The sequence below is a fragment of the Bos indicus genome, chromosome 12 (genome assembly GCF_029378745.1).
Source record: "Bos indicus isolate NIAB-ARS_2022 breed Sahiwal x Tharparkar chromosome 12, NIAB-ARS_B.indTharparkar_mat_pri_1.0, whole genome shotgun sequence".
NCBI classification, from domain to species: domain Eukaryota; kingdom Metazoa; phylum Chordata; class Mammalia; order Artiodactyla; family Bovidae; genus Bos; species Bos indicus.
The window spans coordinates 75724120-75749706 of record NC_091771.1 but is presented as its reverse complement, the minus strand read 5'-3'; the positions used below and the strand labels follow the sequence as shown (position 1 = coordinate 75749706).

The window sequence follows — 25587 nt, the reverse complement described above, 5'->3', positions numbered from 1 at the left end:
CAAACATTGAATATGCTTGAAGGGTAGTAGAAAGTGTCACCTGAGAATGTGCATTTTTAACACAAAGATTATTTTTAGCTGATTTTTTTTTTTTTTTTTGAGAAATAGACACAGGAGAAACTGTAAAGACAGAGCAGAAGTTACCCTTCTGTGAGGGACATTTACATTGATGAAGGAAATTTCCATTTGTAAAGGTGTCTTCCTCCCAGTACCAAAAAGAGAAGGATGTCTCTAAATCACAGAAGAATCTTGTCAATGGAGAATACTTAAACCTCTGTGAAAAACCCAGCCATTTTAATTTTAGCTGCTTTTCCTATTAACTTCTCATTGTGTCCCTACCAATCTTTCTTTAGCTGGAGATAGTATTTAAGGTGGTGGCTTGGGCCATCTCAGGGAGTTACTCAGTTTTTCTTGAAGATGGTAGAATTGGGCCAGAAACACTTCAAGTAGTGTGGAAATGTAGCGGAGAAACTGTAAGTTCCCCTAAGAAGCAAGAGGTGAGCCGGAATGTCAAGTGCTTGCAGGAGATTAACTAACAAGGACTCCACCACGAGATGTCTGCCTCAGAGACTCTCATAGAACTTTGAAATGATTGTTGTGGTATTATATTGGACTGTTTTAAATATCTTTTACAGTTTCACAGTTATGCAGAATTCTTGTGAAGCAAGAAGAACTATGTTCCCAGTTGTTTTGTGGGAAGGCTATTCACTGGGTTATAGGTTGGTGTCAAAGATGAAGGCTTTATGGGAACAATTTTTGATCTTGTTCTTGCTATCCAGAAGGTTTTCATTTGGTTAGTTTCAAGTTTGCTAATGAACATTTTCTCAATTGTTTTATTTCTTACTCGTTGAGGATTAGGATCAAGAACAGACAGAGGAGGGACTTCCCTAGTGGTCGGTGGTTAAGAATTTTCCTGCCAGTGCAGTGGACATGGGTTCCTGGTCCAGGAACTCAGATCCCACATGCCTTGGGGCCCATCAACTGCAACTACGGAGCCCACTTGGTGCACCTACCGAAGCCTGTGTGCTCTAGAGCCTCTGCTCTGCAAAAAGAGGAGCCAGCAAAACCAGAAGCATGGCCGCTACAACTAGAGAGTAGCCCTCACTCACGGCAACAAGAGAAGGCCCACACAGCAAGGAAGAGCCCGTGTGTGTCAACGAAGACCCAGCAGAGTCAAAGATAAATAAACAAACAAGATTTTAAAAAAGAGCAGACAGAGGAGCAGAAGCTCTGAGCCAGGACTGGCATTTGTTGTTCAGTCGCTCAGTTGTGTCGGTGTCTGCTACCCCAGGGACTGCAGCATGCCAGGCTTCCCTGTCTTTCACCACTGGCCTTACTCTTTTTTAAAAAAATAAATCAATTTTGATTGCACTGGGTCTTCACTGCTGAGCAAGGACTTTTCTCTAGTTACAGTGTGCGGGCCTCTCACTGCAGTGGCTTCTCTTGTTGCGGAGCACAGGCTCTAGGTGTGATGGCTCCAGTAGTCAGCGTGCATGGGCTCAGTAGTTGTGGTGCACAGGCTTGGTTGCTCCACAGCATGTGGGATCTTCCCTGACCAGAGATGGAACCTGTGTCCCCTGCATTTGCAGGCAGATTCTTAACGACTGGACCACCAGGAAAGTCCATGGCATTACTCCTTAATGAGGCTATCTGCTCAACTCGCTTATTAAATACTATGTCTCAGCAGAAAAAATCCAATCAGATAGTAATGAGGTGCCTTTATTTTATACTAATTTTTGGTGAATTTGTTGCATCTATCAGTATTCTCTTTGGTGGGTGACATTACACTTACTGTAATTAGAACAGTATCAGGGTCAAAAGGAGAGCTGAGTAACAGGCAACAATGATTTCCTAAGCAAATCATAAGTTTTAGGACCGTTTGGGATGGCAGGTGTTAGTGCTGGGCTTCTGATGGAGAGCCCCAGGTTTGCAGGCTGCAGCACTGGACTGCCCTCGGCCTTACCTGGGCTGACATTCTTGTTTCTCTGTGTGAGCCTACATATTTCTATCTCAGTGCGGTCTATACAAAGTCTGTTTTACAGTGTACAGTCTGAGGGGCTCTTCCATAAGCTCTTAGAACTTCTAGGGGTGAATGATAGGGCTTGCTGGAAATGTAACAGTGAAACTTTGTGTTCTTGAGAACAGATCCTCTTACTCTGATCTGATCATCCTATGCATAATTCTTTAGCTTAACAGTGATTTCTTCTCTGTAATAGATGAAGCTTTCTATTACCTTGTGGAAGGTGAGGCAGTTGGTGTAGCCTGTGAACCTGTGGGTGCAGAACAAGACAGGAGTGTCGGGGTTTAATGTTACATCCATTTGAGGAATGGGGACAACTTTCTCTATATATCCTCATCAGGCACTAGTTTGTTGAGCAGAAAATGCTTGTTAGTTTTGTTTGTGTTGGGGATTCAGCTTCTCTTCCTCTTGCATATCTTTTCCACAACTTCAGACAGACAGAAGAGTGCTATCAAGGAAAGCCTGGCAGTTGCTTATCCTGTCTATATTAATAAGGAAGGATTGCTTAAAAGGAAAAGCTTGCTCCAAAGTCAAGTTCCTGAAAGATTTCCGAAGTTTTGACATTTTGACTTTTGAGAAGTCTGTGGAGGAAATGATGCTAGGGTCATGGCGTTTACTTTTGATGACTTGGATTTGTGTTGAGTGTTTGGTTTTCTTTGATGGGAGAGAAGGGGACCTTCAAGGGGTGACTAGAGGGAAGAAGTAGGTTGTGGGGTGGAGTGGCCATTTGGCAGGGTGAGCAAGTGTTGCAGTTTTCTACCTTTAGTTTTGGGAAAGAAAATTGCTTTCCTTAAGGCTTACTCAAGGGAGAAGGCTCAGTGTCCTCCACCTCACTTGTTTAGGATTTTAACTTTTGCCTTAGGGAAGAGATGATTGGTAACATTTCTTCCAAACCAGCAATAAGTGGCTGATGGCAAACCGTGGACAAAAATTGTTTTTTAGCTTGATTTCAAGGGACAGCCCAGCTTCCAGAGGGTAGGGACATATTGACACAGTGTCCCTCGGGGCTGAGACCCTGAGAACCTCCCAGCCTGGTTTCTCTGTGATGTTCCAACAGAGTCTGGGCTCTGTTTTCTTATTGTACTGATGTGTGAAGTTTGGGGTGGGTACAAGTGAATGCGTTTGTCTCAGTGTCTCAATTCATAAAGATTCTTAAGAAGGTGATAAGAGTGTGTCTCCCATACATGAACCATTTTGACTTTCTGTTAGGCTGAGATGTTGAAAGAACACGGGGACAGGGATAGACTGCCAGCAGAGCTTGTTCGTATGGAAGCAAATTTCTTACCCTTTTTCTGGTGCTAGTGATAAAGAACCTGCCTGCCTATGCAGGAGTCATAAAGAGACACAATTTCGATCCCTGGGTGAGGAAGATTCCCTGAAGAAGGAAATGGCAACCCACTCCAGTATTCTTGCCTGGGAAATCCCATGGACAGAGGAGCCTGGTGGGCTACAGTCCACAGGGTCACAAAGAGTTGGACGTGTCTGAAGCAACTTAGCACCAGCACCCTAAGAATAACTTGGTGTTTTGCCAAATGCATTCTAAAGCACTGGTTGTAGTATTTATTGAACTTATAGAGTGTAGTGAGTACGAAGTACTAAGGCTTCATTTTCTTTGAATGTAAAATTTTGGCTTAAGGTTAAAATTATTGTCTGCTTGTCTAACAGGAGATAGATATTTTCTTTTCAGGTGAATCATAAATGTAGTGTTTTGCCAAAAATGCCCTTTTAATATGCTAATGGTAAAAGTAAAACTTGTGTTAAGAAAACTGGTAGAGCTTGCATTTCTAATTAAGCCTTTTTTTCCTTTTAGGAAGGCACCAGAGTCGTTCAGCCCATATTCTTGGGGAAAATGATTAGTTATGTTGAAAACTATGATCCCACCGATTCTGCCGCTTTGCACGAAGCCTATGGCTACGCGGCAGGGCTGAGCGCCAGCGTGCTGGTGTGGGCCGTTCTGCACCACTTATACTTCTATCACATTCAGCGTTTGGGGATGAGGCTGAGAGTAGCCCTGTGCCATATGATCTACTGCAAGGTGAGTGTCACTCGGTTTCACAGTGTATACCTCCCCTGAAGCATCAGGAACATTTAGGGAAAGTTCTCTGTAAACTAAACTTTTGTAACTGGGATCATTTGTACTTTACTGGAGAAGCTTGGTGTTTGCACCAAGTCAAGTTTTTTTTTGTTGCTTTTCCAATATATAATAAGTTTTCTACTGAGATTGGATCAGGGCTACCTTTTATGACTTTTAGCCACATAATATCCACTGTTGCATAATATCCACTAAATCTGTAATAAAATCTAATTAAAAATTAAAGTATTAAAGGTATCCCATTGATTTTCAATGTTTTTATGCCTAATTCTCATAGTGGTATTTCTGGAAATTTTGTTGTTGTTGTTCATTAAAAGCTTCAAAGCTGTATTTAAAAGTGAACTTCAGGATTGGATCCATAAAATTAAATCTTGGAGAACAGAATGGATTTGAGAAAGGGAATGATTATATTTTTCAATGGCCCATTTAATCACATTCAATACAATTGTGTTAACTAAAGAAAAATAGAGTTTCTGGTCTTATGTTTAGATCTTTAATCCATTTTGAGTTTATTTTTGTGTATGGTGTTAGAAAGTGCTCTAATTTCATTTTTTTACAAGTGGTTGACCAGTTTTCCCAGCACCACTTGTTAAAGAAATTGTCTTTAATCCATTGTATATTCTTGCCTACTTTGTCAAAGATAAGGTGTCCATATGTGCGTGGATTTATCTCAGGGCTTTCTATTTTGTTCTATTGATCTATATTTCTGTCTTCGTGCCAGTACCATACTGTCTTGATGACTGTGGCTTTGTAGTAGAGCCTGAAGTCAGGCGGGTTGATTCCTCCAGTTCCATTCTTCTTTCTCAAGATAGCTTTGGCTATTTGAGGTTTTTTGTATTTCCATACAAATTGTGAAATTATTTGTTCTAGCTCTGTGAAGAATACTGTTAGTAGCTTGATAGGGATTGCGTTGAATCTATAAATTGCTTTGGGTAGTATACTCATTTTCACTATATTGATGCTTCCAATCCATGAACATGGTATATTTCTCCATCTATTAGTGTCCTCTTTGATTTCTTTCACCAGTGTTTTATAGTTTTCTATATATAGGTCTTTTGGAGAAGGAAATGGCAACCCACTCCAGTGTTCTTGCCTGGAGAATCCCATGGACGGAGAAGCCTGGTAGGCTGCAGTCCATGGGGTCGCACAGAGTCGGACACAACTGAAGTGACTTGGCAGCATATATAGGTCTTTAGTTTCTTTAGGTAGATATATTCCTATGTATTTTATTCTTTTCATTGCAATGGTGAATGGAATTGTTTCCTTAAATTCTCTTTCTATTTTCTCATTATTAATGTATAGGAATGCAAGGGATTTCTATCAGCAGATGAATGGATAAGAAAGCTGTGGTACATATACACAATGGAGTATTACTCAGCCATTAAAAAGAATACATTTGAATCAGTTCTAATGAGGTGGATGAAACTGGAGCCTATTATACAGAGTGAAGTAAGCCAGAAAGAAAAACACCAATACAGTATACTAATGCATATATATGGAATTTAGAAAGATGGTAACAATAACCCTGTATACGAGACAGCAAAAGATACACTGATGTATAGAACAGGATTTTGGACTCTGTGGGAGAGGGAGAGGGTGGGATGATTTGGGAGAATGACATTGAAATATGTATAATATCATATATGAAACGAGTCACCAGTCCAGGTTCGATGCAGGATACAGAATGCTTGGGGCTGGTGCACTGGGATGACCCAGAGGGATGGTATGGGGAGGGAGGAGGGAGGAGGGTTCAGGATGGGGAACACATGTATACCTGTGGCAGATTCATTTTGATATATGGCAAAAACCAATACAATATTGTAAAGTTAAATAAAATAAAAGGTATTAAAAAAAGAAAAATATAATTATAACTCAGGCTAAATACAAACTCGCTATATGCTATATGCTATAGTTACAATTGTTTTATTGGCATTAAAGACAATAATTGGATATTTTGGATAAAACTTGAAAATATCCATTGTCTTTAGTAATTTGGGGGAGAATTTGTTGCTGTTCTTTCAAGTTATCTTCATAATACTATATTTCCTTTTTCTTTTTAGTATGCATTATAGAAGTTTTAATAAGACCTGATTTGATGTGTTCAGTGATTTTTATATTGAGAAATGCCACACAACTACTTCATAGCTTACCCTGATCTTAGCTAGTATAAAAGGAATTAGGATTTCAGGTGTCTTTACAAAGAAATTGCCACAGATACACCATGTCAACTGCTGAAAGTCTCTGTGTAAAGTTGTTTCTCAGTATTGTTTTGCCCTGGGTTATTTGCTTTAAAAAATCCTTATTTAATTGTATTATATACTTGAATTTTTATGCGAGAGTAGATCTGAAGTGTTCTCAAGTGAAAGTGTGAAAGTGAAAATCGCTCAGTCGTGTCCGACTCTTTCCGACCCCATGGACTATGTAGTTCATGGAATTTTCCAGGCGAGAATACTAGAGTGGGTAGCCTTTCCTTTTCCAGGGGATCTTCCCAACCCAGGGATCGAACCCAGGTGTCTCGCATTGCAGGCATATTCTTTATCAGCTGAGCCAAAAGGGAAGACCTAAGTGTTCTCAGGAGGCACACAAAATGGTAACTACATAAAGTGTGAATATGTTAATTGGTTTTACTACAGAAATCATTCCCCAATGTATATTTTTAACAATAATCATGTTGTCCACCTTAATACATATAATTTTTATTAAAAGATAAAATCCTAATCAAAAGCTAAAACCAAAAAATTTAAATTGAAATTGTCACTTCTTTTACCTAGTTGCTACTTATGCTGCTTATCTAGAGCTTCTGTTTCTTGGGAATGTTTTTCTTGGCAAAATGTAAAGTGTCTTCTCCTCATCTTTCTTTGAGCATACTCTTGTTAGTCTCAGCGCTGTATGAACCCAGGGCCCCTGGCATCTTACTGTGTGTGTTTGGCACAAGAGCTGGTTTCCTCCTGGGTGACATGGAAATGGCAGTGGTGACTGTACACTCTAGCCAGGGTTCTTCATTGTCCCTCATCATATATTTGTTATTCTCTTGCACCTTTCACTGTTTAAGAGATGAGTACTCAGATTTCTCCACAAGTTAGCTAGATGTTTGTCTTTCTAGATTGTGCTTAGCTCCCATAAGTATGTGTGAAATTTCACCAGAACTGCACTGTGAAAACCTTGTTAGGTGTGAGGTCATGGTTCAGTCAAAGCTCACTCTTTGCTGCACAGGTGAGTCATTGTCCACCTGTTTTTCCTTCCTCTTCACACTAACACTTTGGAATGTCACCTTTGGGAAATTTTTGGGCTCTTTTTAGCTGAACTTTGGATGATCTTGTGGGATGTGTCATAAATAAAATGATTTGTCATTTCTGCAAATTTGGTAAAGTTACTTTTGGCTTTTGGTCATTGATATAAAAATTATTATAAAATATGCACAATATAAAATTTACAATTTTAACTAAATTGGGGAACATTGTTTCCCAACTAGATTAGTGACATTAGTGACATGAAGAGCTGACTCATTGGAAGAGACCCTGATGTTGGGAAAGACTGAAGGCAAAAGAGACAGGGGTGGCAGATGATGAGATGTTTAGATACCTTCACTGACTCAATGGACATGAATTTGAGCAAACTTCAGGAGACAGTGGAGGACTGAGGAGACTGCTGTGCTGCAGTCCATGGCATTGCAAAGAGTTGGGCATGACTTAGTGACTGAACAACAACAATTTAGTGACATTAGGAATATTTACATTGTTGAGGAAACAACACTGCTCTTCATCTCCAGAATTTCATCTTCGCAAAGTGATCCTCTCCATCCAATAAACACTAATTCTCCAGCCGCCCCAGCCCACCCCTACCAGCCATCACCATTATACTTCAATCTTTGAATTTGACTTGGTGTCCCATGTAAGTGGAATCATAAAATATTTGTCATTCTGTGTCTCGTTTATGTCATATAGCATAATGTCTTAAGGGTTCATTGATGGTGGAGCAGGTGTCAAATTTAATTCCATTTTACAACTGAATAATATTCCATTATAGGTATATACAGCATTCTCTGTATCCATTCATCTGTTAGTGAACATTTGGGTTGTTTCTACCTTTTGGCTATTGTGATCATTGCTGCTCTGAACACAAGTGTATCAATATCTGTTCAAGTTCATACACTCAGTTCTTTTGAGTATATTCCCAGAAGTGGAACTGCTGTATTATATGCTAATTTTGTGTTTATTTTTTTGAGGAACAGCCATACTCTCTTCTATGGCAGCTATGTTGTTTTACATCCCCACTTTATCACTGATTTTTCTGTTTAACCTGAGGACTAAATGAAACAGTTTTATGAGCCATGAGACTCTGTTTGGATCTGACTGGTGGTCTTTGAAGCAGCTCATGGTATCTGTTCAGGTTCCTCAGATCTCTAGGGCATTTTTCTTAACAAATAAAGGAATTGTGCAGCAGAGGCTGTGTTTTTTGTAAAGTCAGCAGACTGGCATTAAGAACAGAGGTTCCTCACAGGAACAGTGTTTTGAACATTATACTCACTCATTTCAGAATGAATAAACTAAGCCCAAAGTGTTTAAATGAGGTCTCGCTCAGAATTAATAATCAATTCCAGATTTATAGTCTGTCCAAGTCCTCTAATTTCTTTCTTTAAGGTAGCCTTTCCACTTTCATGTAGTTTGGCTTAAATTTATTTTGGTTTGTTCTTAAGTCTAAATCAACATCCCTTTTTCCTTCAGGCAGGTTCAAGTTCATTGAGAAGCAGGATGGGGGATTTTGCTTCTACCTCCTGCTCCTCCCTTTGTTGTTCTTATGGGCATGGCTGCCGCCACATTGAGGAGATGAAGGATGAATGTAGGTCCCTAGAGCCCTGCTGTTCAGGGTCACTCTCTTTATCCTAGCACTGCTCAAGACCCCACAAAAACACACTCCATTTTGCTATGTTGTAAGATTGACTTGGTATCACCTTAGCAATCCAATTCTCTGTATCTTTCTCTCACTAGGTACTTCGTCTGAGTAGCTCGGCCATGGGGAAGACCACCACAGGCCAGATAGTCAACCTGCTGTCCAACGATGTAAATAGGTTTGATCAGGTAAGCTGCTCCTGAGGGATTCTCTTCCATTTCCCATCCTTCTTACTGAATGTAGCTTATTGGGATGCCAGGTGCCAGGGTTTGGTGTCAGCCAGGGTTCTGTTGAGGACCTAAGACAAGGGTTCTTTTTATCCAACTCTCATTTCTTCTGTGTGCAACTCAGATGTAACAATGTGTGTTGTCCTGTGGATGAGAATTTTGTCTTTCTAATAATAGACAGGCATCAGGATTCTTTCCCAGCTTGGTTAGTGTCCCTAGGGGTCCCCCTGGTGTGGCCCTTCTTGGCACATGGTGTTGGTGTTGCTGGGCTGTCTTCCTCCTCCTCTGAATGATGAAGGCCTGGTGGGCAGGGGTTGTTCTTTCCCTGTTCAGTGCCTGCTGTATAGGGAGCCTGTGAGGAATAATGCTAAGTGGGTGGTCCTCAGCCAGACACAACCTATTCTCTGCCATCCCCTCACACTCTTTTTTCCTGCTTACTTTATGAATAAATCATATTACCCATTGTAGCTGTTGGTCAGATCTGTACTGCACTAGACTGATTCTCCTTCAAGTATTCATTCATCAAACATGAAGTAAGACTTCTACTCAGTTTCAGGGATAAATTAGGCTTAGTTTTTGTCCCCCAAAAGCCACAGCCTGTCAGGGAGGTAAATACTTAAGTAATTACTGGAGAGAGTAGTAGGTACCATAATATAGGCTCTCCTGGGGAGATGGTGGCTGAATTTTGGAGCAAAGAGAGTTTGGGGAAACCCTGAGCTCATCTGTATTGTGGATAAAATTCAGATCTTCCTCCCAGTGCTGCTGGTTGGGTTCTCCGTGGCTGGTCCTGTGCTGCCTCAGAACAGTGTCATTTGGGGTGGATGTGTGGATTTCTGCTTTAGCAGGTTTAAAATCCACTGTGATCATTTCTGTTTTGGATCCTGTATCTTCTTCACAAGCATATTATTTCTATACTGTGTCCTTACTTGTGTTGTTTTTTAATAATATCCTAAGAAGGCTTATCTTTGTCTTTAAGGTAACGATGTTCTTGCACTATCTGTGGGTAGGGCCACTGCAGGCAATTGTAGTGACTGCCCTGCTCTGGATGGAAACAGGAATATCGTGTCTTGCTGGGATGGCAGTTCTCATTTTCCTTCTGCTGTTGCAAAGCTGCTTTGGGATGTGGTTTTCATCACTCCGGTAAGTCAAACACTGGTTTTAAAAATAGGTAACATATATTTTGGAGAAGGCAATGGCAACCCACTCCAGTACTCTTGCCTGGCAAATCCCATGGATGGAGGAGCCTGGTAGGCTGCAGTCCATGGGGTCGCTAGGAGTCAGACACGACTGAGCAATTTCATTTTCACTTTTCACTTTCATGCATTGGAGAAGGAAATGGCAACCCACTCCCAAGTTCTTGCCTGGAGAATCCCAGGGCCGGGGGAGCCTGGTGGGCTGCTGTCTCTAGGGTCGCACAGAGTCAGACACAACTGAAGCAACTTAGCAGCAGCAGCAGCAGCAGCAACATATTTTTGGTGACAACTACAATCTGTTGGATGCTTTTGTTTAAAAAATAAAATGCCTTCCCTGATCTCTTCTTTGTGTGTGTTGTAGACCCTTCAGGCTTAGTTTAGCCAGTGGTGGCTCCGGCTATAAGCTGAAGGATAATCTTGAAGCAGGAAAAGTTATAGGATTTTCCAGACCCTCCCAGCACTGTATCTGAATATGTAGAGTGTCCTTGAGCCCCATGTACCTATATTGAAGTTATTTAAACATTATTAAATAGTAATAATCCTATAGGCTCAAACTTAGCTATGTGTATTTTTGTTATGCTTGGGTTAGAGTGATTTTTCCAATATGTATATTCATGTCTTATTTTTAATTCAATGTTTCCATTAATTTATGAGTGTCCAAGGACAAAGTCAGTTTTGATTAATTTTCTAAATCAATCTATTTAATCGGAGGCTAATTACTTTACAATATTGTGGTGATTTTTGCCATACATTGACATGAATCAGCCAAGTGTATATATGTGCCCCCCATCCTGAACACCCCTCTCACCTCCCTCCCCATCCCGTCCCTCTGGGTTGTCCCAGTGCAGCAGCTTTGAGTGCCCTGTTTCATGCATCAAACTTGAACTGGTCAGATATTTCACATATGGCAATATACATGTTTCAATGCTGTTCTCTCAAATTATCCCACCCTCACCTTCTCCCATAGAGTCAAAAAGTCTGTTCTTTACATCTGTGTCTGTTTTGCTGTGTCACATATAGGGTCATTGTACTATCTTTCTAAATTCCATATATATGCATTAATAAACTGTATTGATGTTTTTCTTTCTGACTTACTTCACTCTGTATAATAGGCTCCAGTTTCATCCACATCATTAGAACTGATTCAAATGTGTTCTTTTTAATAGCTAAGTGATATTCCATTGTGTATATGTACCACAGCTTTTTTATCCATTCATCTGCTGATGGATATCTAGGTTGCTTCTATGTCCTAGCTATTGTAAACAGTGCTGTGATAAACACTGGGCTACACATGTCTCTTTCAATTCTGGTTTCCTCAGTGTATATGCCCAGCAGTGGGATTGGAGGGTCATATGGCAGTTCTATTTCCAGTTTTTTAAGGAATCTCCACACTGTTCTCCAGAGTGGTTGTACTAGTTTGCATTCCCACCAACAGTGTAAGAGGGTTCCCTTTTCTCCAGCATTTATTGTTTGTAGACTTTTTGATAGCAGCCATTCTGACCATCATGAGATGGTACCTTGTTGTGGTTTTGATTTGCATTTCTCTGATAATTAGTGATGTTGAGGATCTTTTCATGTGTTAGCCCTCTTTATGTCTTATTTGGAAAAATGTCTGTTTGGTTCTTTGGCCCATTTTTGGATTGGGTCATTTATTTTTTCAGTATTGAGCTGAATGAGCAGGTTGTATATTTTTAAGCTTAATTCTTTGTCAGTTGCTTTGTTTGCTACTATCTCTCCCATTCTAAAGGCTGTCTTTTCACCTTGTTTATAGTTTTCTTCATTGTAAAAGAGCTTTTAAATTTAACTAGTTCCCATTTGTTTATTTTTGCTTTTATTTCCATTACTTTGGGAGGTGGGTCATAGAGGATCTTTCTGTGATTTATGTCAGAGTGTTTTGCCTATGTTTTCCTCTAGGAGTTTTATAGTTTCTGGTCTTACATTTAGATCTTTCCTCCATTTTGAGTTTATTTTTGTGTATGGTATTAGAAAGTGTTCTAATTTCATTCTTTTACAGGCAGTTGACCAGTTTCCCCAGCAAAACTTGTTAAGGAGATTGTCTTTTCTCCATTGCATATTTTTGCCTCCTTTGTCAAAGATAAGGTATCCATAGATAGGTGTGTGGATTTATCTCTGGACTTTCTGTTTTGTTCCACTGATCTATATTTCTGTCTTTGTGCCAGTACCATACTGTCTTGATGACTGTAGCTTTGTAGTAGAGCCTGAAGTCAGGCAGGTTGATTCCTCCAGTTCCATTCTTCTTTCTCAAGATTGCTTTGGGTAGTCAAGGTTTGTTATATTTCCATACAAATTGTGAAATTATTTGTTCTAGTTCTCTGAAAAATACTGATGGTAGCTTGATAGGGATTGCATTGAATCTATAGATTGCTTTGGTTAGTATACTCATTTTCACTATATTGAGTCTTCCAATCCATGAACATGGTATATTTCTCCTTCTATTTATGTCATCTTTGATTTCTTTCATCAGTGTTTTATAGTTTTCTATATACAGGTCCTTTGTTTCTTTATGTAGATTTATTTCTAAGTATTTTATTCTTTTCATTACAGTGGTGAATGAAATTGTTTTCTTAATTTCTCTTTCTGTTTTCTCATTTTTAGTGTATAGGAATGCAAGTGATTTCTGTGTATTAATTTTATATCCTGCAACTTTACTATAATCATTGATTAACTCTTGTAATTTTCTGGTGGTGTCCTTAGGGTTTTCTATGTAGAGGATCATGTCATCTGCAAACAGTGAGAGTTTTACTTCTTTTCCAATCTGGATTCCTTGTATTTCTTTTTCTTTTCTGATTGCTGTGGCCCAAACTTCCAAAACTATATTGAATAGTAGTGGTGAGAGTGGGCACCCTTGTCTTGTTCCTGACTTTAGGGGAAATGCTTTCAATTTTTCACCATTGAGGATAATGTTTGCTGTGGGTTTATCATATATGGCTTTTATTATGTTGAGATATATTCCTTCTATGCCTGCTTTCTGAAGGGTTTTTTTTTTTTTTATCATAAATGGATGTTGAATTTTGTCAAAGGCTTTCTGTACATCTATTGAGATAATCATATGGTTTTTATCTTTCAATTTGTTAATGTGGTGTATCACATTGATTGATCTGCAAATATCAATGAATCCTTGCATCCCTGGGATAAAGCCCACTTTGTCATGATGTATGATCTTTTTAATATGTTGTTGGATTCTCTTTGCTAGAATTTTTAGAATTTTTACATCTATGTTCATCAGTGATATTGGCCTGTAGTTTTCTTTTTTTGTGGCATCTTTGTCTGGTTTTGGTATTAGGGTGATGGTGGCCTCATAGAATGAGTTTGGGAGTTTCCCTTCCTTTGCAATTTCCTGGAAGAGTTTGAGTAGGATAGGTGTTAGCTCTTTAAATTTTTGGTAGAATTCACCTGTGAAGCCATCAGGTCCTGGGCTTTTGTTTATTGGAAGATTTTTGATTACAGTTCTGATTTTCATGTTTGTGATTGGTCTGTTAAGATTTTCTATTTCTTCCTTGTTCAGTTTTGGAAGGTTGTACTTTCCTAAGAATTCATCCATTTCTTCCAAGTTGGCCATTTTATTCACATATATTTGCTGATACTAGTCTCTTATGATCTTTTGTATTTATGTGTTGTCTGTTGTGATTTCTCCATTTTCATTTCTAATTTTGTTGACTTGATTCTTCTCCATTTTTTCCCTTGATGAGTCTGGCTAATGATTTGCCTATTTTATTTACCTTCTCAAGGAACCATCTTTTTTAGTTCTGTTGATTTTTGCTATAGTCTCCTTTGTTTCTTTTTCATTAATTTCTGCTCTAAATTTTATGATTTCTTTCCTTCAACTAACCTGAGGTTCTTCATTTGTTTTTTTTTTCCTAGTTGGTTTAGGTGTAAAGATAGGTTATTTATTTGATTTTTCTCTTGTTTCTTGATTTTTCTCTTGTATTGCTATGAATATTTGTCTTAGCCCTGCTTTTACTGAATCCCATAGGTTTTGGATTGTTGGGTTTTCATTTTCATTTGTTTCTATGCATATTTTGATTTCCTTTTTGATTTTTTCCATTATTTGCTGGTTATTCAGAAGTGTGTTGTTTAGCCTCCATATGTTTGTATTTTTAATAGTTTTTTTCCTCTAGTTGACATCTAATCTTACCACGTTGTGATCCAAAAAGATCTTTGAAATGATTTCTTTTTTTTTTTTTTTTTTTGAATTTACTAAGGCTAGATTTATGGTCCAGGATGTGGTCTATCCTGGTGAATATTCCATGTGCACTTGAGAAAAAGGTGAAATTCATTGTTTTGGGTGAAATGTCCTATAGATATCAATTAGGTTTAACTGGTCCAGTGTATCATTTGAAGTTTGAGTTTACTTGCCAATTTTCTGTTTGGTTGATCTATCCATAGATGTGAGTGGGGTACTAAATTTTCCCACTATTATTGTGTTACTGTTAGTTTCCCCTTTCAAACCTGTTAGCATTTGCCTTGTGTATTGAGGTGCTCCAATGTTGGGTGTATGAAAGTGAAAGTGAAAGTCACTCAGACGTGTCTGACTCTTTGCAACCCCATAGACTTTATAGTCCATGGAATTCTCCAGGCCAGAATACTGGAGTGGATAACCTTTCCCTTCTCCAGGGGATCTTCCCATCCCAGAGATTGAACCCAGGTCTCCCATGTTGCAGGCAGATTCTTTACCAGCTGAGCCACAAGGGAAGCCCAAGAATACTGGAGTGGGTCTCCTGTCCCTTCTCCAGTGGATCTTCCCAACCCAGGAATCGAACTGGGGTCTCCCATATTGCAGTTGGATTCTTTACCAGCTGAACCACAAGGGAAGGCCAAGAATACTGGAGTGGGTAGCCTATCCCTTCTCTAGAGGATCTTCCTGCTTCAGGAATCAAATCAGGGTCTCCTCCATTGCAGGCAGATTCTTTACAAACTGAGCTATGAGGGAAGCCCTTGTTTGGTGCATATATATTTATAATTGTTATATCTTCTTGGATTGGTCCTTTGACCATTATGTAGTGTCCTTCTTTGTCTCTTTTCACAGCCTTTCTTTCAAAGTCTATTTTATCTGATATGAGTATTGCTACTTCTGCTTTCTTTTGGTCTCCATTTGCATGAAATACCTTTTCCAGCCCTTTACTTTCAGTCTGTATGTGTCCCTTGGTTTGAGGTGGGTCTCTTGCAGACAGCATATATAGGGGTTTGTTTTGAATTCTTTCAGCCAGTCTTTGTCTTTTTATTGGGACGTTCAACCCATTTACATTTAAGGTAATTATTGATAATTGTGATCCTATTGCCATTTATTTTGTTATTTTGGGTTTGAGTTTATAAACCTTTTCTGTGTTTCCTGTCTAGAGAAGATCCTTTAGCGTTTGTTGAAGATCTGGTTTGGTGGTGCTGAATTCTCTCAGCTTTTGCTTGTCTGTAAAGCTTTTGATTTCTCCTTCATATTTGAATAAGATGCTTGCTGGGTATAGTAATCTGGGTTGTAGGGTTTTTCTCTTTCATCACTTTAAGCATGTCCTGCCATTCCTTTCTGGCCTGAAGAGTTTCTATTGAAAGGTCAGCTGTTATCCTTATGGGGATCTCCTTGTGGATTATTTGTTGCTTTTCCCTTGCTGCTTTAAATATTTTCTCTTTGTGTTTGATCTTTGTTAGTTTGATTAATATGTGTCTTGGGGTGTTTCACCTTGGGTTTATCCTGTTTGGCACTCTCTGGGTTTCTTGGACTTTGGTGGCTATTTCCTTCTCCACTTTAGGGAAGTTTTCAACTATTGTCTCCTCAAATTTTCTCATGCCCTTTCTTTTCATCTTCTTCTTCTGGGATTCCTATGATTTGAATGTTGGGACATTTTACATTGTCCCAGAGGTCTCTGAGGTTGTCCTCAGTTCTTTTAATTCTTTTTTCTTTTTTCCTCTCTGCTTCATTTATTTTCACCATTCTATCTTCCATCTCACTTATCCTATCTTCTGCCTCAATTATTCTACTGTTGGTTTCCTCCAGAGGGCTTTTGATCTCAGTTATTGCATTATTCATTATTGATTGACTCTTCTTTGTCTCTTCTAGGTCCTTGTTAAACATTTCTTGCATCTTCTCAATCCTTGTCTCTATCTATTTATCTGTAATTCCATTTTGTTTTCAAGATTTTGGATCATCTTTACTATAATTATTCTGAATTCTTTTTCAGGTAGACTCCCTATCTCCTCCTCTTTTGTTTGATTTTGTGGGCATTTATCACGTTGCTTTACCTGCTGAATATTTCTCTGCCTTTTCATTTTGTTTGGATTGCTGGGTTTGGGGTGCCCTTTTTGTTTACTGGCAGTTCATGGTTCCTCTGTATTGTGGCACCTTCTCCCTGTGGGTGGAGTTGGACTAGTGGTTTATCAAGGTTTCCTGGTTAGGGGAGCTTGTGTCTATGTTCTGGTGGGTGGAAATGGATCTCTTCTCTCTGAAGTACCATGAAGTGTCTGGTAGTGAGTTTTGGGGTATCTATGGGTTTGGCATGGCTTTGAGCAGCCTGTCTTTTAATGCTCAGGGCTGTGTTCCTGCTTTACTGGAGAATTAGCATGGTATAGCTTGCTCTGGAACTTGTTAACTCTTGGGTGGAGCTGGTTTAAGTGTAGGAATGTATCCTTTTGGGTGAGCTCTTGTCTATTAATATTCCATGGATCGGGAGTTCCCTGATGTTCTCAAGTTTTGAAGTTAAACCTTCTCCCTCTGGCTTTCAGTCTTGTTCTTACAGTAGCCTCAAGACTTCTCCATCCATATAACACAGATGATAAAACATCTAGGTTAGTGGTGAAACAATTCTCCACAGTGAGGGACACCCAGAGAGGTTCACAGACTTACATGGAGAAGAGGGAGAAGGGAGATAGAGGTGACCAGGGGACTCAAAAAGGGAGAGAGCAATCTAGCCAGTAATCAATTCTCTAAGTGTTCTCCACAGCTCAGAACACCCAGAGGCATTCACAGAGTTAAGTAGAGAAGAGAAAGGGGAGGGAGGAGATATAGGTGATCTGGGGGAGAAAAAGGGAGACAGCAATAAAGCCAGCCAGCAATTTCACACACCTAAGTGAAAATGGGTACTGAAGATTATATTCCTAAAGGTACAAAATTGAAAACAAATACCAAAAAGAAAAGATTAAAAATCTAGAGTGGAGGTTAGACGCTCAGAAATACAATATTAAAATTATAAAACAAAATCAATCACAAAATTATGAAAAATGTATATGTGAAGTTGCTTTAAAAATGGGGTCTTTTTTGCAAGATAATAGGTTATAAAAATGAAAAAGGAGTAATAAGGAACTTAAATTAAAAAATTAAAAAGTGATAATAGTAAAAATATATCTAGGAATTTCTCTGAAGCTGTTGTGGGCAGTGTGGGGTCAGTTCAGTTTCAGATAGTTCCTTGTTCCAGCTTGTACTTCTTCTCAAGGTCTATCAGCTCCCTCCAATGCTTAGTCAATGTTAACTACATGGTTTTAATCTGTTGCACCTGTCACTTCCAGAGCGGTTCCCTCTTTGCTAATTTTGGCTTCCTCTGTTTGCAAGTCTCTTCAGTGTCTAATTTCCATCCTGACACAAGGGGGCAAAGGTGGTCACTTATTTAGGCTCACTTGTTCAGTTGTGTTGTGGGGAGGGAGGGACAATGCAAACAGATTTCTCTGGCATGTGTGGGGAATGTTCACAGTGTAAGGACCACACTGGGTTTGCCAAAGCTCAAGGTGACATGTGCTTCCTGGGTCTATTCTGCTCAGGCTATAGGGTGCTCTGCAGGGGTACTGTCCAAAGTGGGTCTTCCTTTTCGGGAACTTCCCAGGTCCAAGCTGCTCAGGTTCTTGGGTACTCCACAAGGGCACAGAGTCGGTTGGGTGTGCATTTTGTGCCCTTCCCAGGTCCAAGCAGCTCAGGTGACCAGGTGCTTGGCGAGTGCACTGTCCCAGGTGGTCTGTGTGTCTTAATCACCTCCCTGGTTCTGGCCGGTTGGTGCCCCGGTGCGCCGCAGGAGCACCATCTCAGGTGTGCCATGTGGGAGGTGTGTCTCCTCTGGAGAGCTGATCTCAGGCTGTGACACTCCTGGCAGATGTCAACCATCCAGGATACCAGGAGAACGTGGTTAGCAACTGGGAGCCTGCTCGCAGTTTGGTGGAGGATGCCGGTCCCTGGGGCGGAGATTGCAGCAGCCCCTTGCCCTGCAGCTCTGGCTGCACACCTGCCTCTCTGCCTCTGGGGAGTGGGGGAGGGCTCGGGGGCTGGCTAGCTCTTCTTTAGTGTTAGCTCAATTCTTTGTTCTGTGTGCAGGCCAGGCTGTGCGTTAGAGCCTTTTGCGGGAAAGTTCTCTCTCTTTTTTGTTCTCTCTGGCAATCCCACAGTTCGGGTTTCTATCTCATGTTAACTCCCTCAGATTGTCCTCAGGGCATTGAGGCCCAGTCCTTATCCTAAGCACTGATTATGCAGCCTGTGCCTCCCTGTCCAGTCCACACTTGTTGGTAGTGGATGCGAGTGTCTGGGCTACTTCTCCACAGGCAGCTGCGGTTAGGTGCATATTGTGTGTGTGTGTGTGTGTGTGTGTGTGTGTGTGTGTGTGTGTGTGTTTCCTTCTGGTTATGTTGCCCTCTGAGATTCCAAAACACCCCACAGACCTGCCTGTGAAAGGATTTCCTACTGTGTGGAAACTTCTCCTCCTGCACAACTCCCTCCCCAGGACAGGTCTTTGTCCCTAACTCTTTTTGTCTCTCTTTTTGGCTTTTATATTTTGTCCTCCCTCTTTTCAAAGAGAATAGTCTACCTTTCTGGGTGCCTGGTTTCCTCCGCCAGCGTTTAGAAGTTGTTTTGTGGAAGTTGCTTGGCATGCAAATGATCTTTTGATGAATTTGTGGGTGGAAAGTTGTCTCCGAATCCTTTTCCTCTGTCATCTTAGGACTGTCGCTGGTCTTGATTAATTATGTCTTTATTTTTCTTTAATTAATATATTTATTTTACTTTACAATATTGTATTGGTTTTTCCATACATTGACTTGAATCCACCATGAGTGTACATATGTTCCTTTGAACCCCTCTCCCACTTCCCTCCCCATCCCGTCCTTCAGGGTCATCCCAGTGCACCAGCCCCGAGTACCCTGTATCATGCATTGAACCTGGACTGGCGATTTGTTTCACACATGATAATTTACATGTTTCAATGCCATTCTCCCATATCATCCCACCCTTGCCCTCTCCCACAGAATCCAAAAGACTGTTATACACATCTGTGTCTCTCTTGCTGTCTCACATACAGGATTATCATTACGTTCTTTCTAAATTCCATATATATACGTTAATATACTGTATTGGTGTTTTTCTTTCTGGCTTACTTCACTCTGTATAATGGGCTCCAGTTTCATCCACCTCATTAGAACTGATTCAAGTGTATTCTTCTTAATGGCTGAGTAATATTCCATTGTGTATCTGTGTACACAGCTTTCTTATCCATTCATCTGCTGATGGACATCTAGGTTGGTTCCATGTCCTGGCTATTATAAACAGTGCTGTGATGAACATTGGGATACACATGTCTCTTTCAATTCTGGTTTCCTTAGTGTGTATGTCCAGCAGTGGGATTGCTGGGTCATATGGCAGTTCTATTTCCAGTTTTTAAAGGAATCTCCACACTGTTCTCCATAGTGGCTGTACTAGTTTGCATTCCCACCAACAGTGTAAGAGGGTTCCCTTTTCTCCACACCCTCTCCAGCATTTATTGCTTGTAGACTTTTGGATCGCAGCCATTCTGACTGGCATGAAATCCTACCTCATTGTGGTTTTGATTTACATTTCTCTGATAATGAGTGATGTTGAGCATCTTTTCATCTGTTAGCCATCTGTATGTCTTCTTTGGAGAAATGTCTGTTTAGTTCTTTGGCCCACTTTTTGATTGGGTCTTCTATTTTTCTGGAATTGAGCTGCAGGAGTTACTTGTATATTTTTGAGATTAATTCTTTAATTGCTTCGTTTTCTATTATTTTCTCCCATTCTGAAGGCTGTCTTTTCACCTGGCTTATAGTTTCCTTTGTTGTGCAGAAGCTTTTAAGTTTAATTAGGTCCCATTTGTTTATTTTTGCTTTTATTTCCAATATTCTGGGAGGTGAGTCATAGAGGATCCTGCTGTGGTTTATGTCAGAGAGTGGTTTTTTTATTATTATTACTTTTTAAAAATTTTACAATATTGTATTGGTTTTGCCATATATCAACATGAATCTGCCTATGTTTTTCTCTAGGAGTTTAATAGTTTCTGGTCTTACATTTAGATCTTTCTTCCATTTTGAGTTTATTTTTGTGTATGGTGTTAGAAAGTGTTCTAGTTTCATTCTTTTACAAGTAGTTGACCAGTTTTCCAAGCACCACTTGTTAAAGAGATTGTCTTTTCTCCATTGTATATACTTGCCTCCTTTGTCAAAGATAAGTGTCCATAGGTGCGTGGATTTATCTCTGGGCTTTCTATTTTGTTCCATTGATCTATATTTCTGTCTTTGTGCCAGTACCATACTGTCTTGATGACTGTGGCTTTGTAGTAGAGCCTGAAGTCAGGCAGGTTGATTCCTCCAGTTCTTTTCTTCTTTCTCAAGATTGCTTTGCCTATTCGAGGCTTTTTGTATTTCCATACAAATTGTGAAATTATTTGTTCTAGTTCTCTGAAAAATACCATTGGTAGCTTGATAGGGATTGTATTGAATCTAGGTTGTTTTGGGTAGTATACTCAGTTTCAATATATTGATTTTTCTGATCCATGAACACAGTATATTTCTCCATGTATTAGTGTCCTCTTTGATTTCCTTTACCAGTGTTTTATAGTTTTCTATATATAGGTCTTTTGTTTCTTTAGGTAGATATATTCCTAAGTATTTTATTCTTTCGTTGCAATGGTGAATGGAATTGTTTCCTTAATTTCTCTTTCTGTTTTCTCATTGTTAGTATGTAGGAATGCAAGGGATTTCTGTGTGTTAATTTTATATCCTTCAACTTTACTATATTCATTGATTAGTTCTAGTAATTTTCTGTGGAGTCTTTAGGGTTTTCTCTGTAGAGGATCATGTCATCTGCAAACAGTGAGAGTTTTACTTCTTCTTTTCCAGTCTGAATTCCTTTTATTTATTTTTCTGCTCTGATTGCTGTGGCTACCTGTCTGTATTTATTTTTCTGCTCTGATTGCTGTGGCTAAAACTTCCAAAACTATGTTGAATAGTAGTGGTGAAAGTGCGCACCCTTGTCTTGTTCCTGACTTTAGGGGAAATGCTTTCAATTTTTCACCATTGAGGGTAATGTTTGCTGCGGGTTTGTCATATATAGTTTTTATTATGTTGAGGTATGTTCCTTCTATTCCTGCTTTCTGGAGGGTTTTTATCTTAAATGGATGCTGAATTTTGCCAAATTATGTCTTTATTAGGACTTTTCTGGTGGCTTAGATGGTAAAGCATCTGCCTACAATGCGAGAGACCCAGGTTCGATCCCTGGGTCAGGAAGATCCTCTGGAGAAGGAAATGGCAACTGACTCCAGTAGTTTCGCCTCAAAAATCCCATGGACAGAGGAGTGTGATAGGCTACAGTCCATGGGGTGGAAAAGAGTTGGACATGACTGAGCGACTTCACTTTCACTTTCATAAAGTCCCACAGTCTCAGCAGCATATGTGATAGAAAAGTAACTGGTGATGAAGGGCCTAATGGTGATGAGTGAGAGCTGAGGAAGGTTCCAGAGGGTTGGAAGTGGGTCATGTCCAGATTGTCAGGTGGTGAAGGCGTGTTGTTTGAAGCTAGTTCTTTTGTGTCTGTGTGTACCTTTATGTGAGGTATTTTTCTTTACTTGAAATTCCCTTTCCTGTATTTGCTGTGGATAGATGTTCCTTATCCTTTGAGGCCCTGTTCCAGTGCTACAAGGTCTCTGAAGTTTTTCTTGTTCTCCTTTCCTGATGTTATTAGCAGCCTCATCTTTTCTGTTCCCCAGAATTTTACTCCTATTTTATTACAGCACAGACACTGTTTTCCTGTTAGATTCCTTTCTGCCTTTCCTGTTCAACCTCCATCTTCTTGGGCAGATGGTTTGTATCTGACTCACTTCAGGTCTTCCTTGGCTGTTACTGCAAGTTCTCTGAGTTAGTCTTTGAATTAGGCTGAGTTGTTGACTTCCTAGAAGTCTTTTTCTCCATTTGTACTTTGAGTAGTACCTTCTTGTGATGTCAGCACAGAAGAGCTATAGAGAATCATTTGATCTCTGGTCCCTCCCTGTGCCCCCTGCTGCTGCTGCCACAGAAAGTTAGTACATGATCACTATGGCTCATGTCTCATGTCTTTCCCCTTAGGAGTAAGACTGCAGCTCTCACAGATGACAGGATCAGGACCATGAGTGAATTTATAAGTGGCATCAAATCAGTAAAAATGAATGCTTGGGAAAAGTCACTTATAGACCTTATTACCAGATTGAGAAGGTAAGTTTTTGTATATGTCACACCATATTTTTGTACTCCCCTCCACATTTTTAACTGAATTTACTTATTATTTTTGGAGGATAATTACTTTATAATGTTGTGGTTGTCTCTGCTATACGTCAAGGTGAATCAGCCATAATTGTGTGTGTGTATGTATGTGTGTGTGTATGTGTATGTATATATATATATATATATGTATGTATGTATATGTATGTATGTATATATATATATATATATCTCCCCATCTTCCTGAATCTCCGCCTTCCACCCCCCCATTCCACCTCTCTAGGTCATCACAAAGCACCAGGCTAGCCTCCCTGTGTTAAATAGCAGCTTCCTGCTAGTTATCTATTTTACACATGACAGCATATACATGCCAATGCTACTTTCTCAATTTGTTCTACCTTCTCCCTCCCACTTTGTGTCTCTGAAATTCTTCTCTGCATCTGTGTCTCCATTTATTCTCTGTAAATAGGTTCATCAGTTCTATTTTTCTAGATTCCATATATATGCATTAATATTTGCTTTTCTCCTTCTGACTTACCTCACTCTGTATAACAGGTTCTAGGTTCACCTACGTTACTACAATTGACTTTTCTGAATTAATTTTGAAGTCTTACCAAGTTTTTCACATTACAATGAACTTAAATACTATGCACTCCACCCCCAACATGTGGCAGAAAGTTTAAGTAGAACGGGAAGACATCATTTTAACCTGCTCTTCCACTTACTGTCTTCTTAAAGGAAAATTTTGTATAATGCTTCTTCAGTACAGTTCAGTCACTCAGTTGTGTTCGACTCTTTGCGACCCCATGAATTGTAGCACGCTGGGCCTCTCTGTCCATCACCAAATCCCGGAGTTTACCCAAACTCATGTCCATCGAGCTGGTGATGTCATCCAGCCATCTTATCCTCAGTCATTCCCTTCTTCTCCTGCCCCCAATCCCTCCCAGCATCAGAGTTTTTTTCCAATGAGTCAACTCTTCGCATGAGGTGGCCAAAGTATTGGAGTTTCAGCTTTAGCATCAGTCCTTCCAATGAACACCCAGGACTGATCTCCTTAAGGACAGACTGGTTGGATCTCCTTGCAGTCCAAGGGACTCTCAAGAGTCTTCTCCAACACCACAGTTCAAAAGCATCAATTCTTTGGTGCTCAGCTTTCTTCATAGTACAACTCTCACATCCATACATGATCACTGGAAAAAACATAGCCTTGACTAGATGGACCTTTGTTGGCAAAGTAATGTCTCTGCTTTTCAATATGCTATCTAGGTTGGTCATAACTTTCCTTCCAAGAAGTAAGTATCTTTTAATTTCATGGCTGCAATCACCATCTGTGGTGATTTTGGAGCCCCCCAAAATAAAGTCTGACACTGTTTCCACTGTTTCCCCATCTACTTCCCATGAAGTGATGGGACCAGATGCCATGATGTTAATTTTCTGAGTGTTGAGCTTAAAGCCAACCTTTTCACTCTCCTCTTTCACTTTCATCAAGAGGCTCTTTAGCTCCTCTTCACTTTCTGCCATAAGAGTGGTGTCATCTGCATATCTGAGGTTATTGATATTTCTCTCAGCAATCTTGATTCCAGCTTGTGTTTCTTCCAGTCCAGGGTTTCTCATGATGTACTCTGCATAGAAGTTAAATAAGCAGGGTGACAATATACAGCCTTGAAGTACTCCTCCTATTTGGAACCAGTCTGTTGTTCCATGTCCAGTTCTAACTGTTGCTTCCTGACCTACATATAGGTTTCTCAAGAGGCAGGTCAGGTGGTCTGGTATTCCCATCTCTTTCAGAATTTTCCACAGTTTATTGTGATCCACACAGTCAAAGGCTGTGGCATAGACAATAAGCAGAAATAGATGTTTTTCTGGAACTTTCTTCCTTCTTTGATGATCCAGCCGATGTTGGCAATTTGATCTCTGGTTCCTCTGCCTTTTCTAAAGCCATCTTGAACATCTGGAAGTTCATGGTTCACGTATTGCTGAAGACTGGCTTGGAGAATTTTGAGCATTACTTTACTAGTGTGTGAGATGAGTGCAATTGTGTGGTAATTTGAGCATTCTTTGGCATTGCCCTTCTTTGGGATTGAAATGAAAACTGACCTCTTCCAGTTCTGTGGCCAGTCCTGAGTTTTCCAAATTTGCTGGCATATTGAGTGCAGCACTTTCACAGCATCATCTTTCAGGATTTGAAATAGCTCAACTCGAATTCCATCACCTCCACTAGCCTTGTTTGTAGTCACGCTTCCTAAGGCCCACTTGACTTCATATTCCAGGATGTGTGGCTCTAGGTGAGTGATCACACCATCATGATTATCTTGATTGTGAAGGTCATTTTTGTACAGTTCTTCTGTGTATTCTTGCCACCTCTTCTTAATATCTTCTGCTTCTGTTAGGTCCATACCATTTCTGTCCTTTATCGAGCCCAGCTTTGCATGAAATATTCCCTTGATATCTCGAATTTTCTGAAGAGATCTCTAGTTTTTCCCGTTCTATTGTTTTCCTCTTTTTCTTTGCATTGATCACTGAAGAAGGCTTTCTTATCTCTCCTTGCTATTCTTTGGAACTCTGCATTCAGATGCTTATATCTTTCCTTTTCTCCTTTGCTTATGCTTCTTATACAGAAATGAATTTCCAAGTATTTCTTAGTACCACAAACACCCAAAAGCAGTAATTTCAAGGTGTTAGTAGTTTTTCCTGTCTTTT

At 39.9% G+C, this 25587-nt stretch overlaps 1 protein-coding gene across 1 annotated transcript in view; it reads left to right on the top strand.

The window, feature by feature from the left end:
* Positions 1–25587, top strand: part of LOC109567086 (ATP-binding cassette sub-family C member 4-like) — a 149472-nt gene that overhangs the window by 14993 nt on the left and 108892 nt on the right. The window contains exons 4-7 of the mRNA XM_070799972.1: positions 3831–4055; positions 9101–9190; positions 10206–10369; positions 22756–22881. Of these exons, the coding sequence (XP_070656073.1) occupies positions 3831–4055; positions 9101–9190; positions 10206–10369; positions 22756–22881 (605 nt within the window). The remainder of the gene's footprint in view (positions 1–3830; positions 4056–9100; positions 9191–10205; positions 10370–22755; positions 22882–25587) is intronic.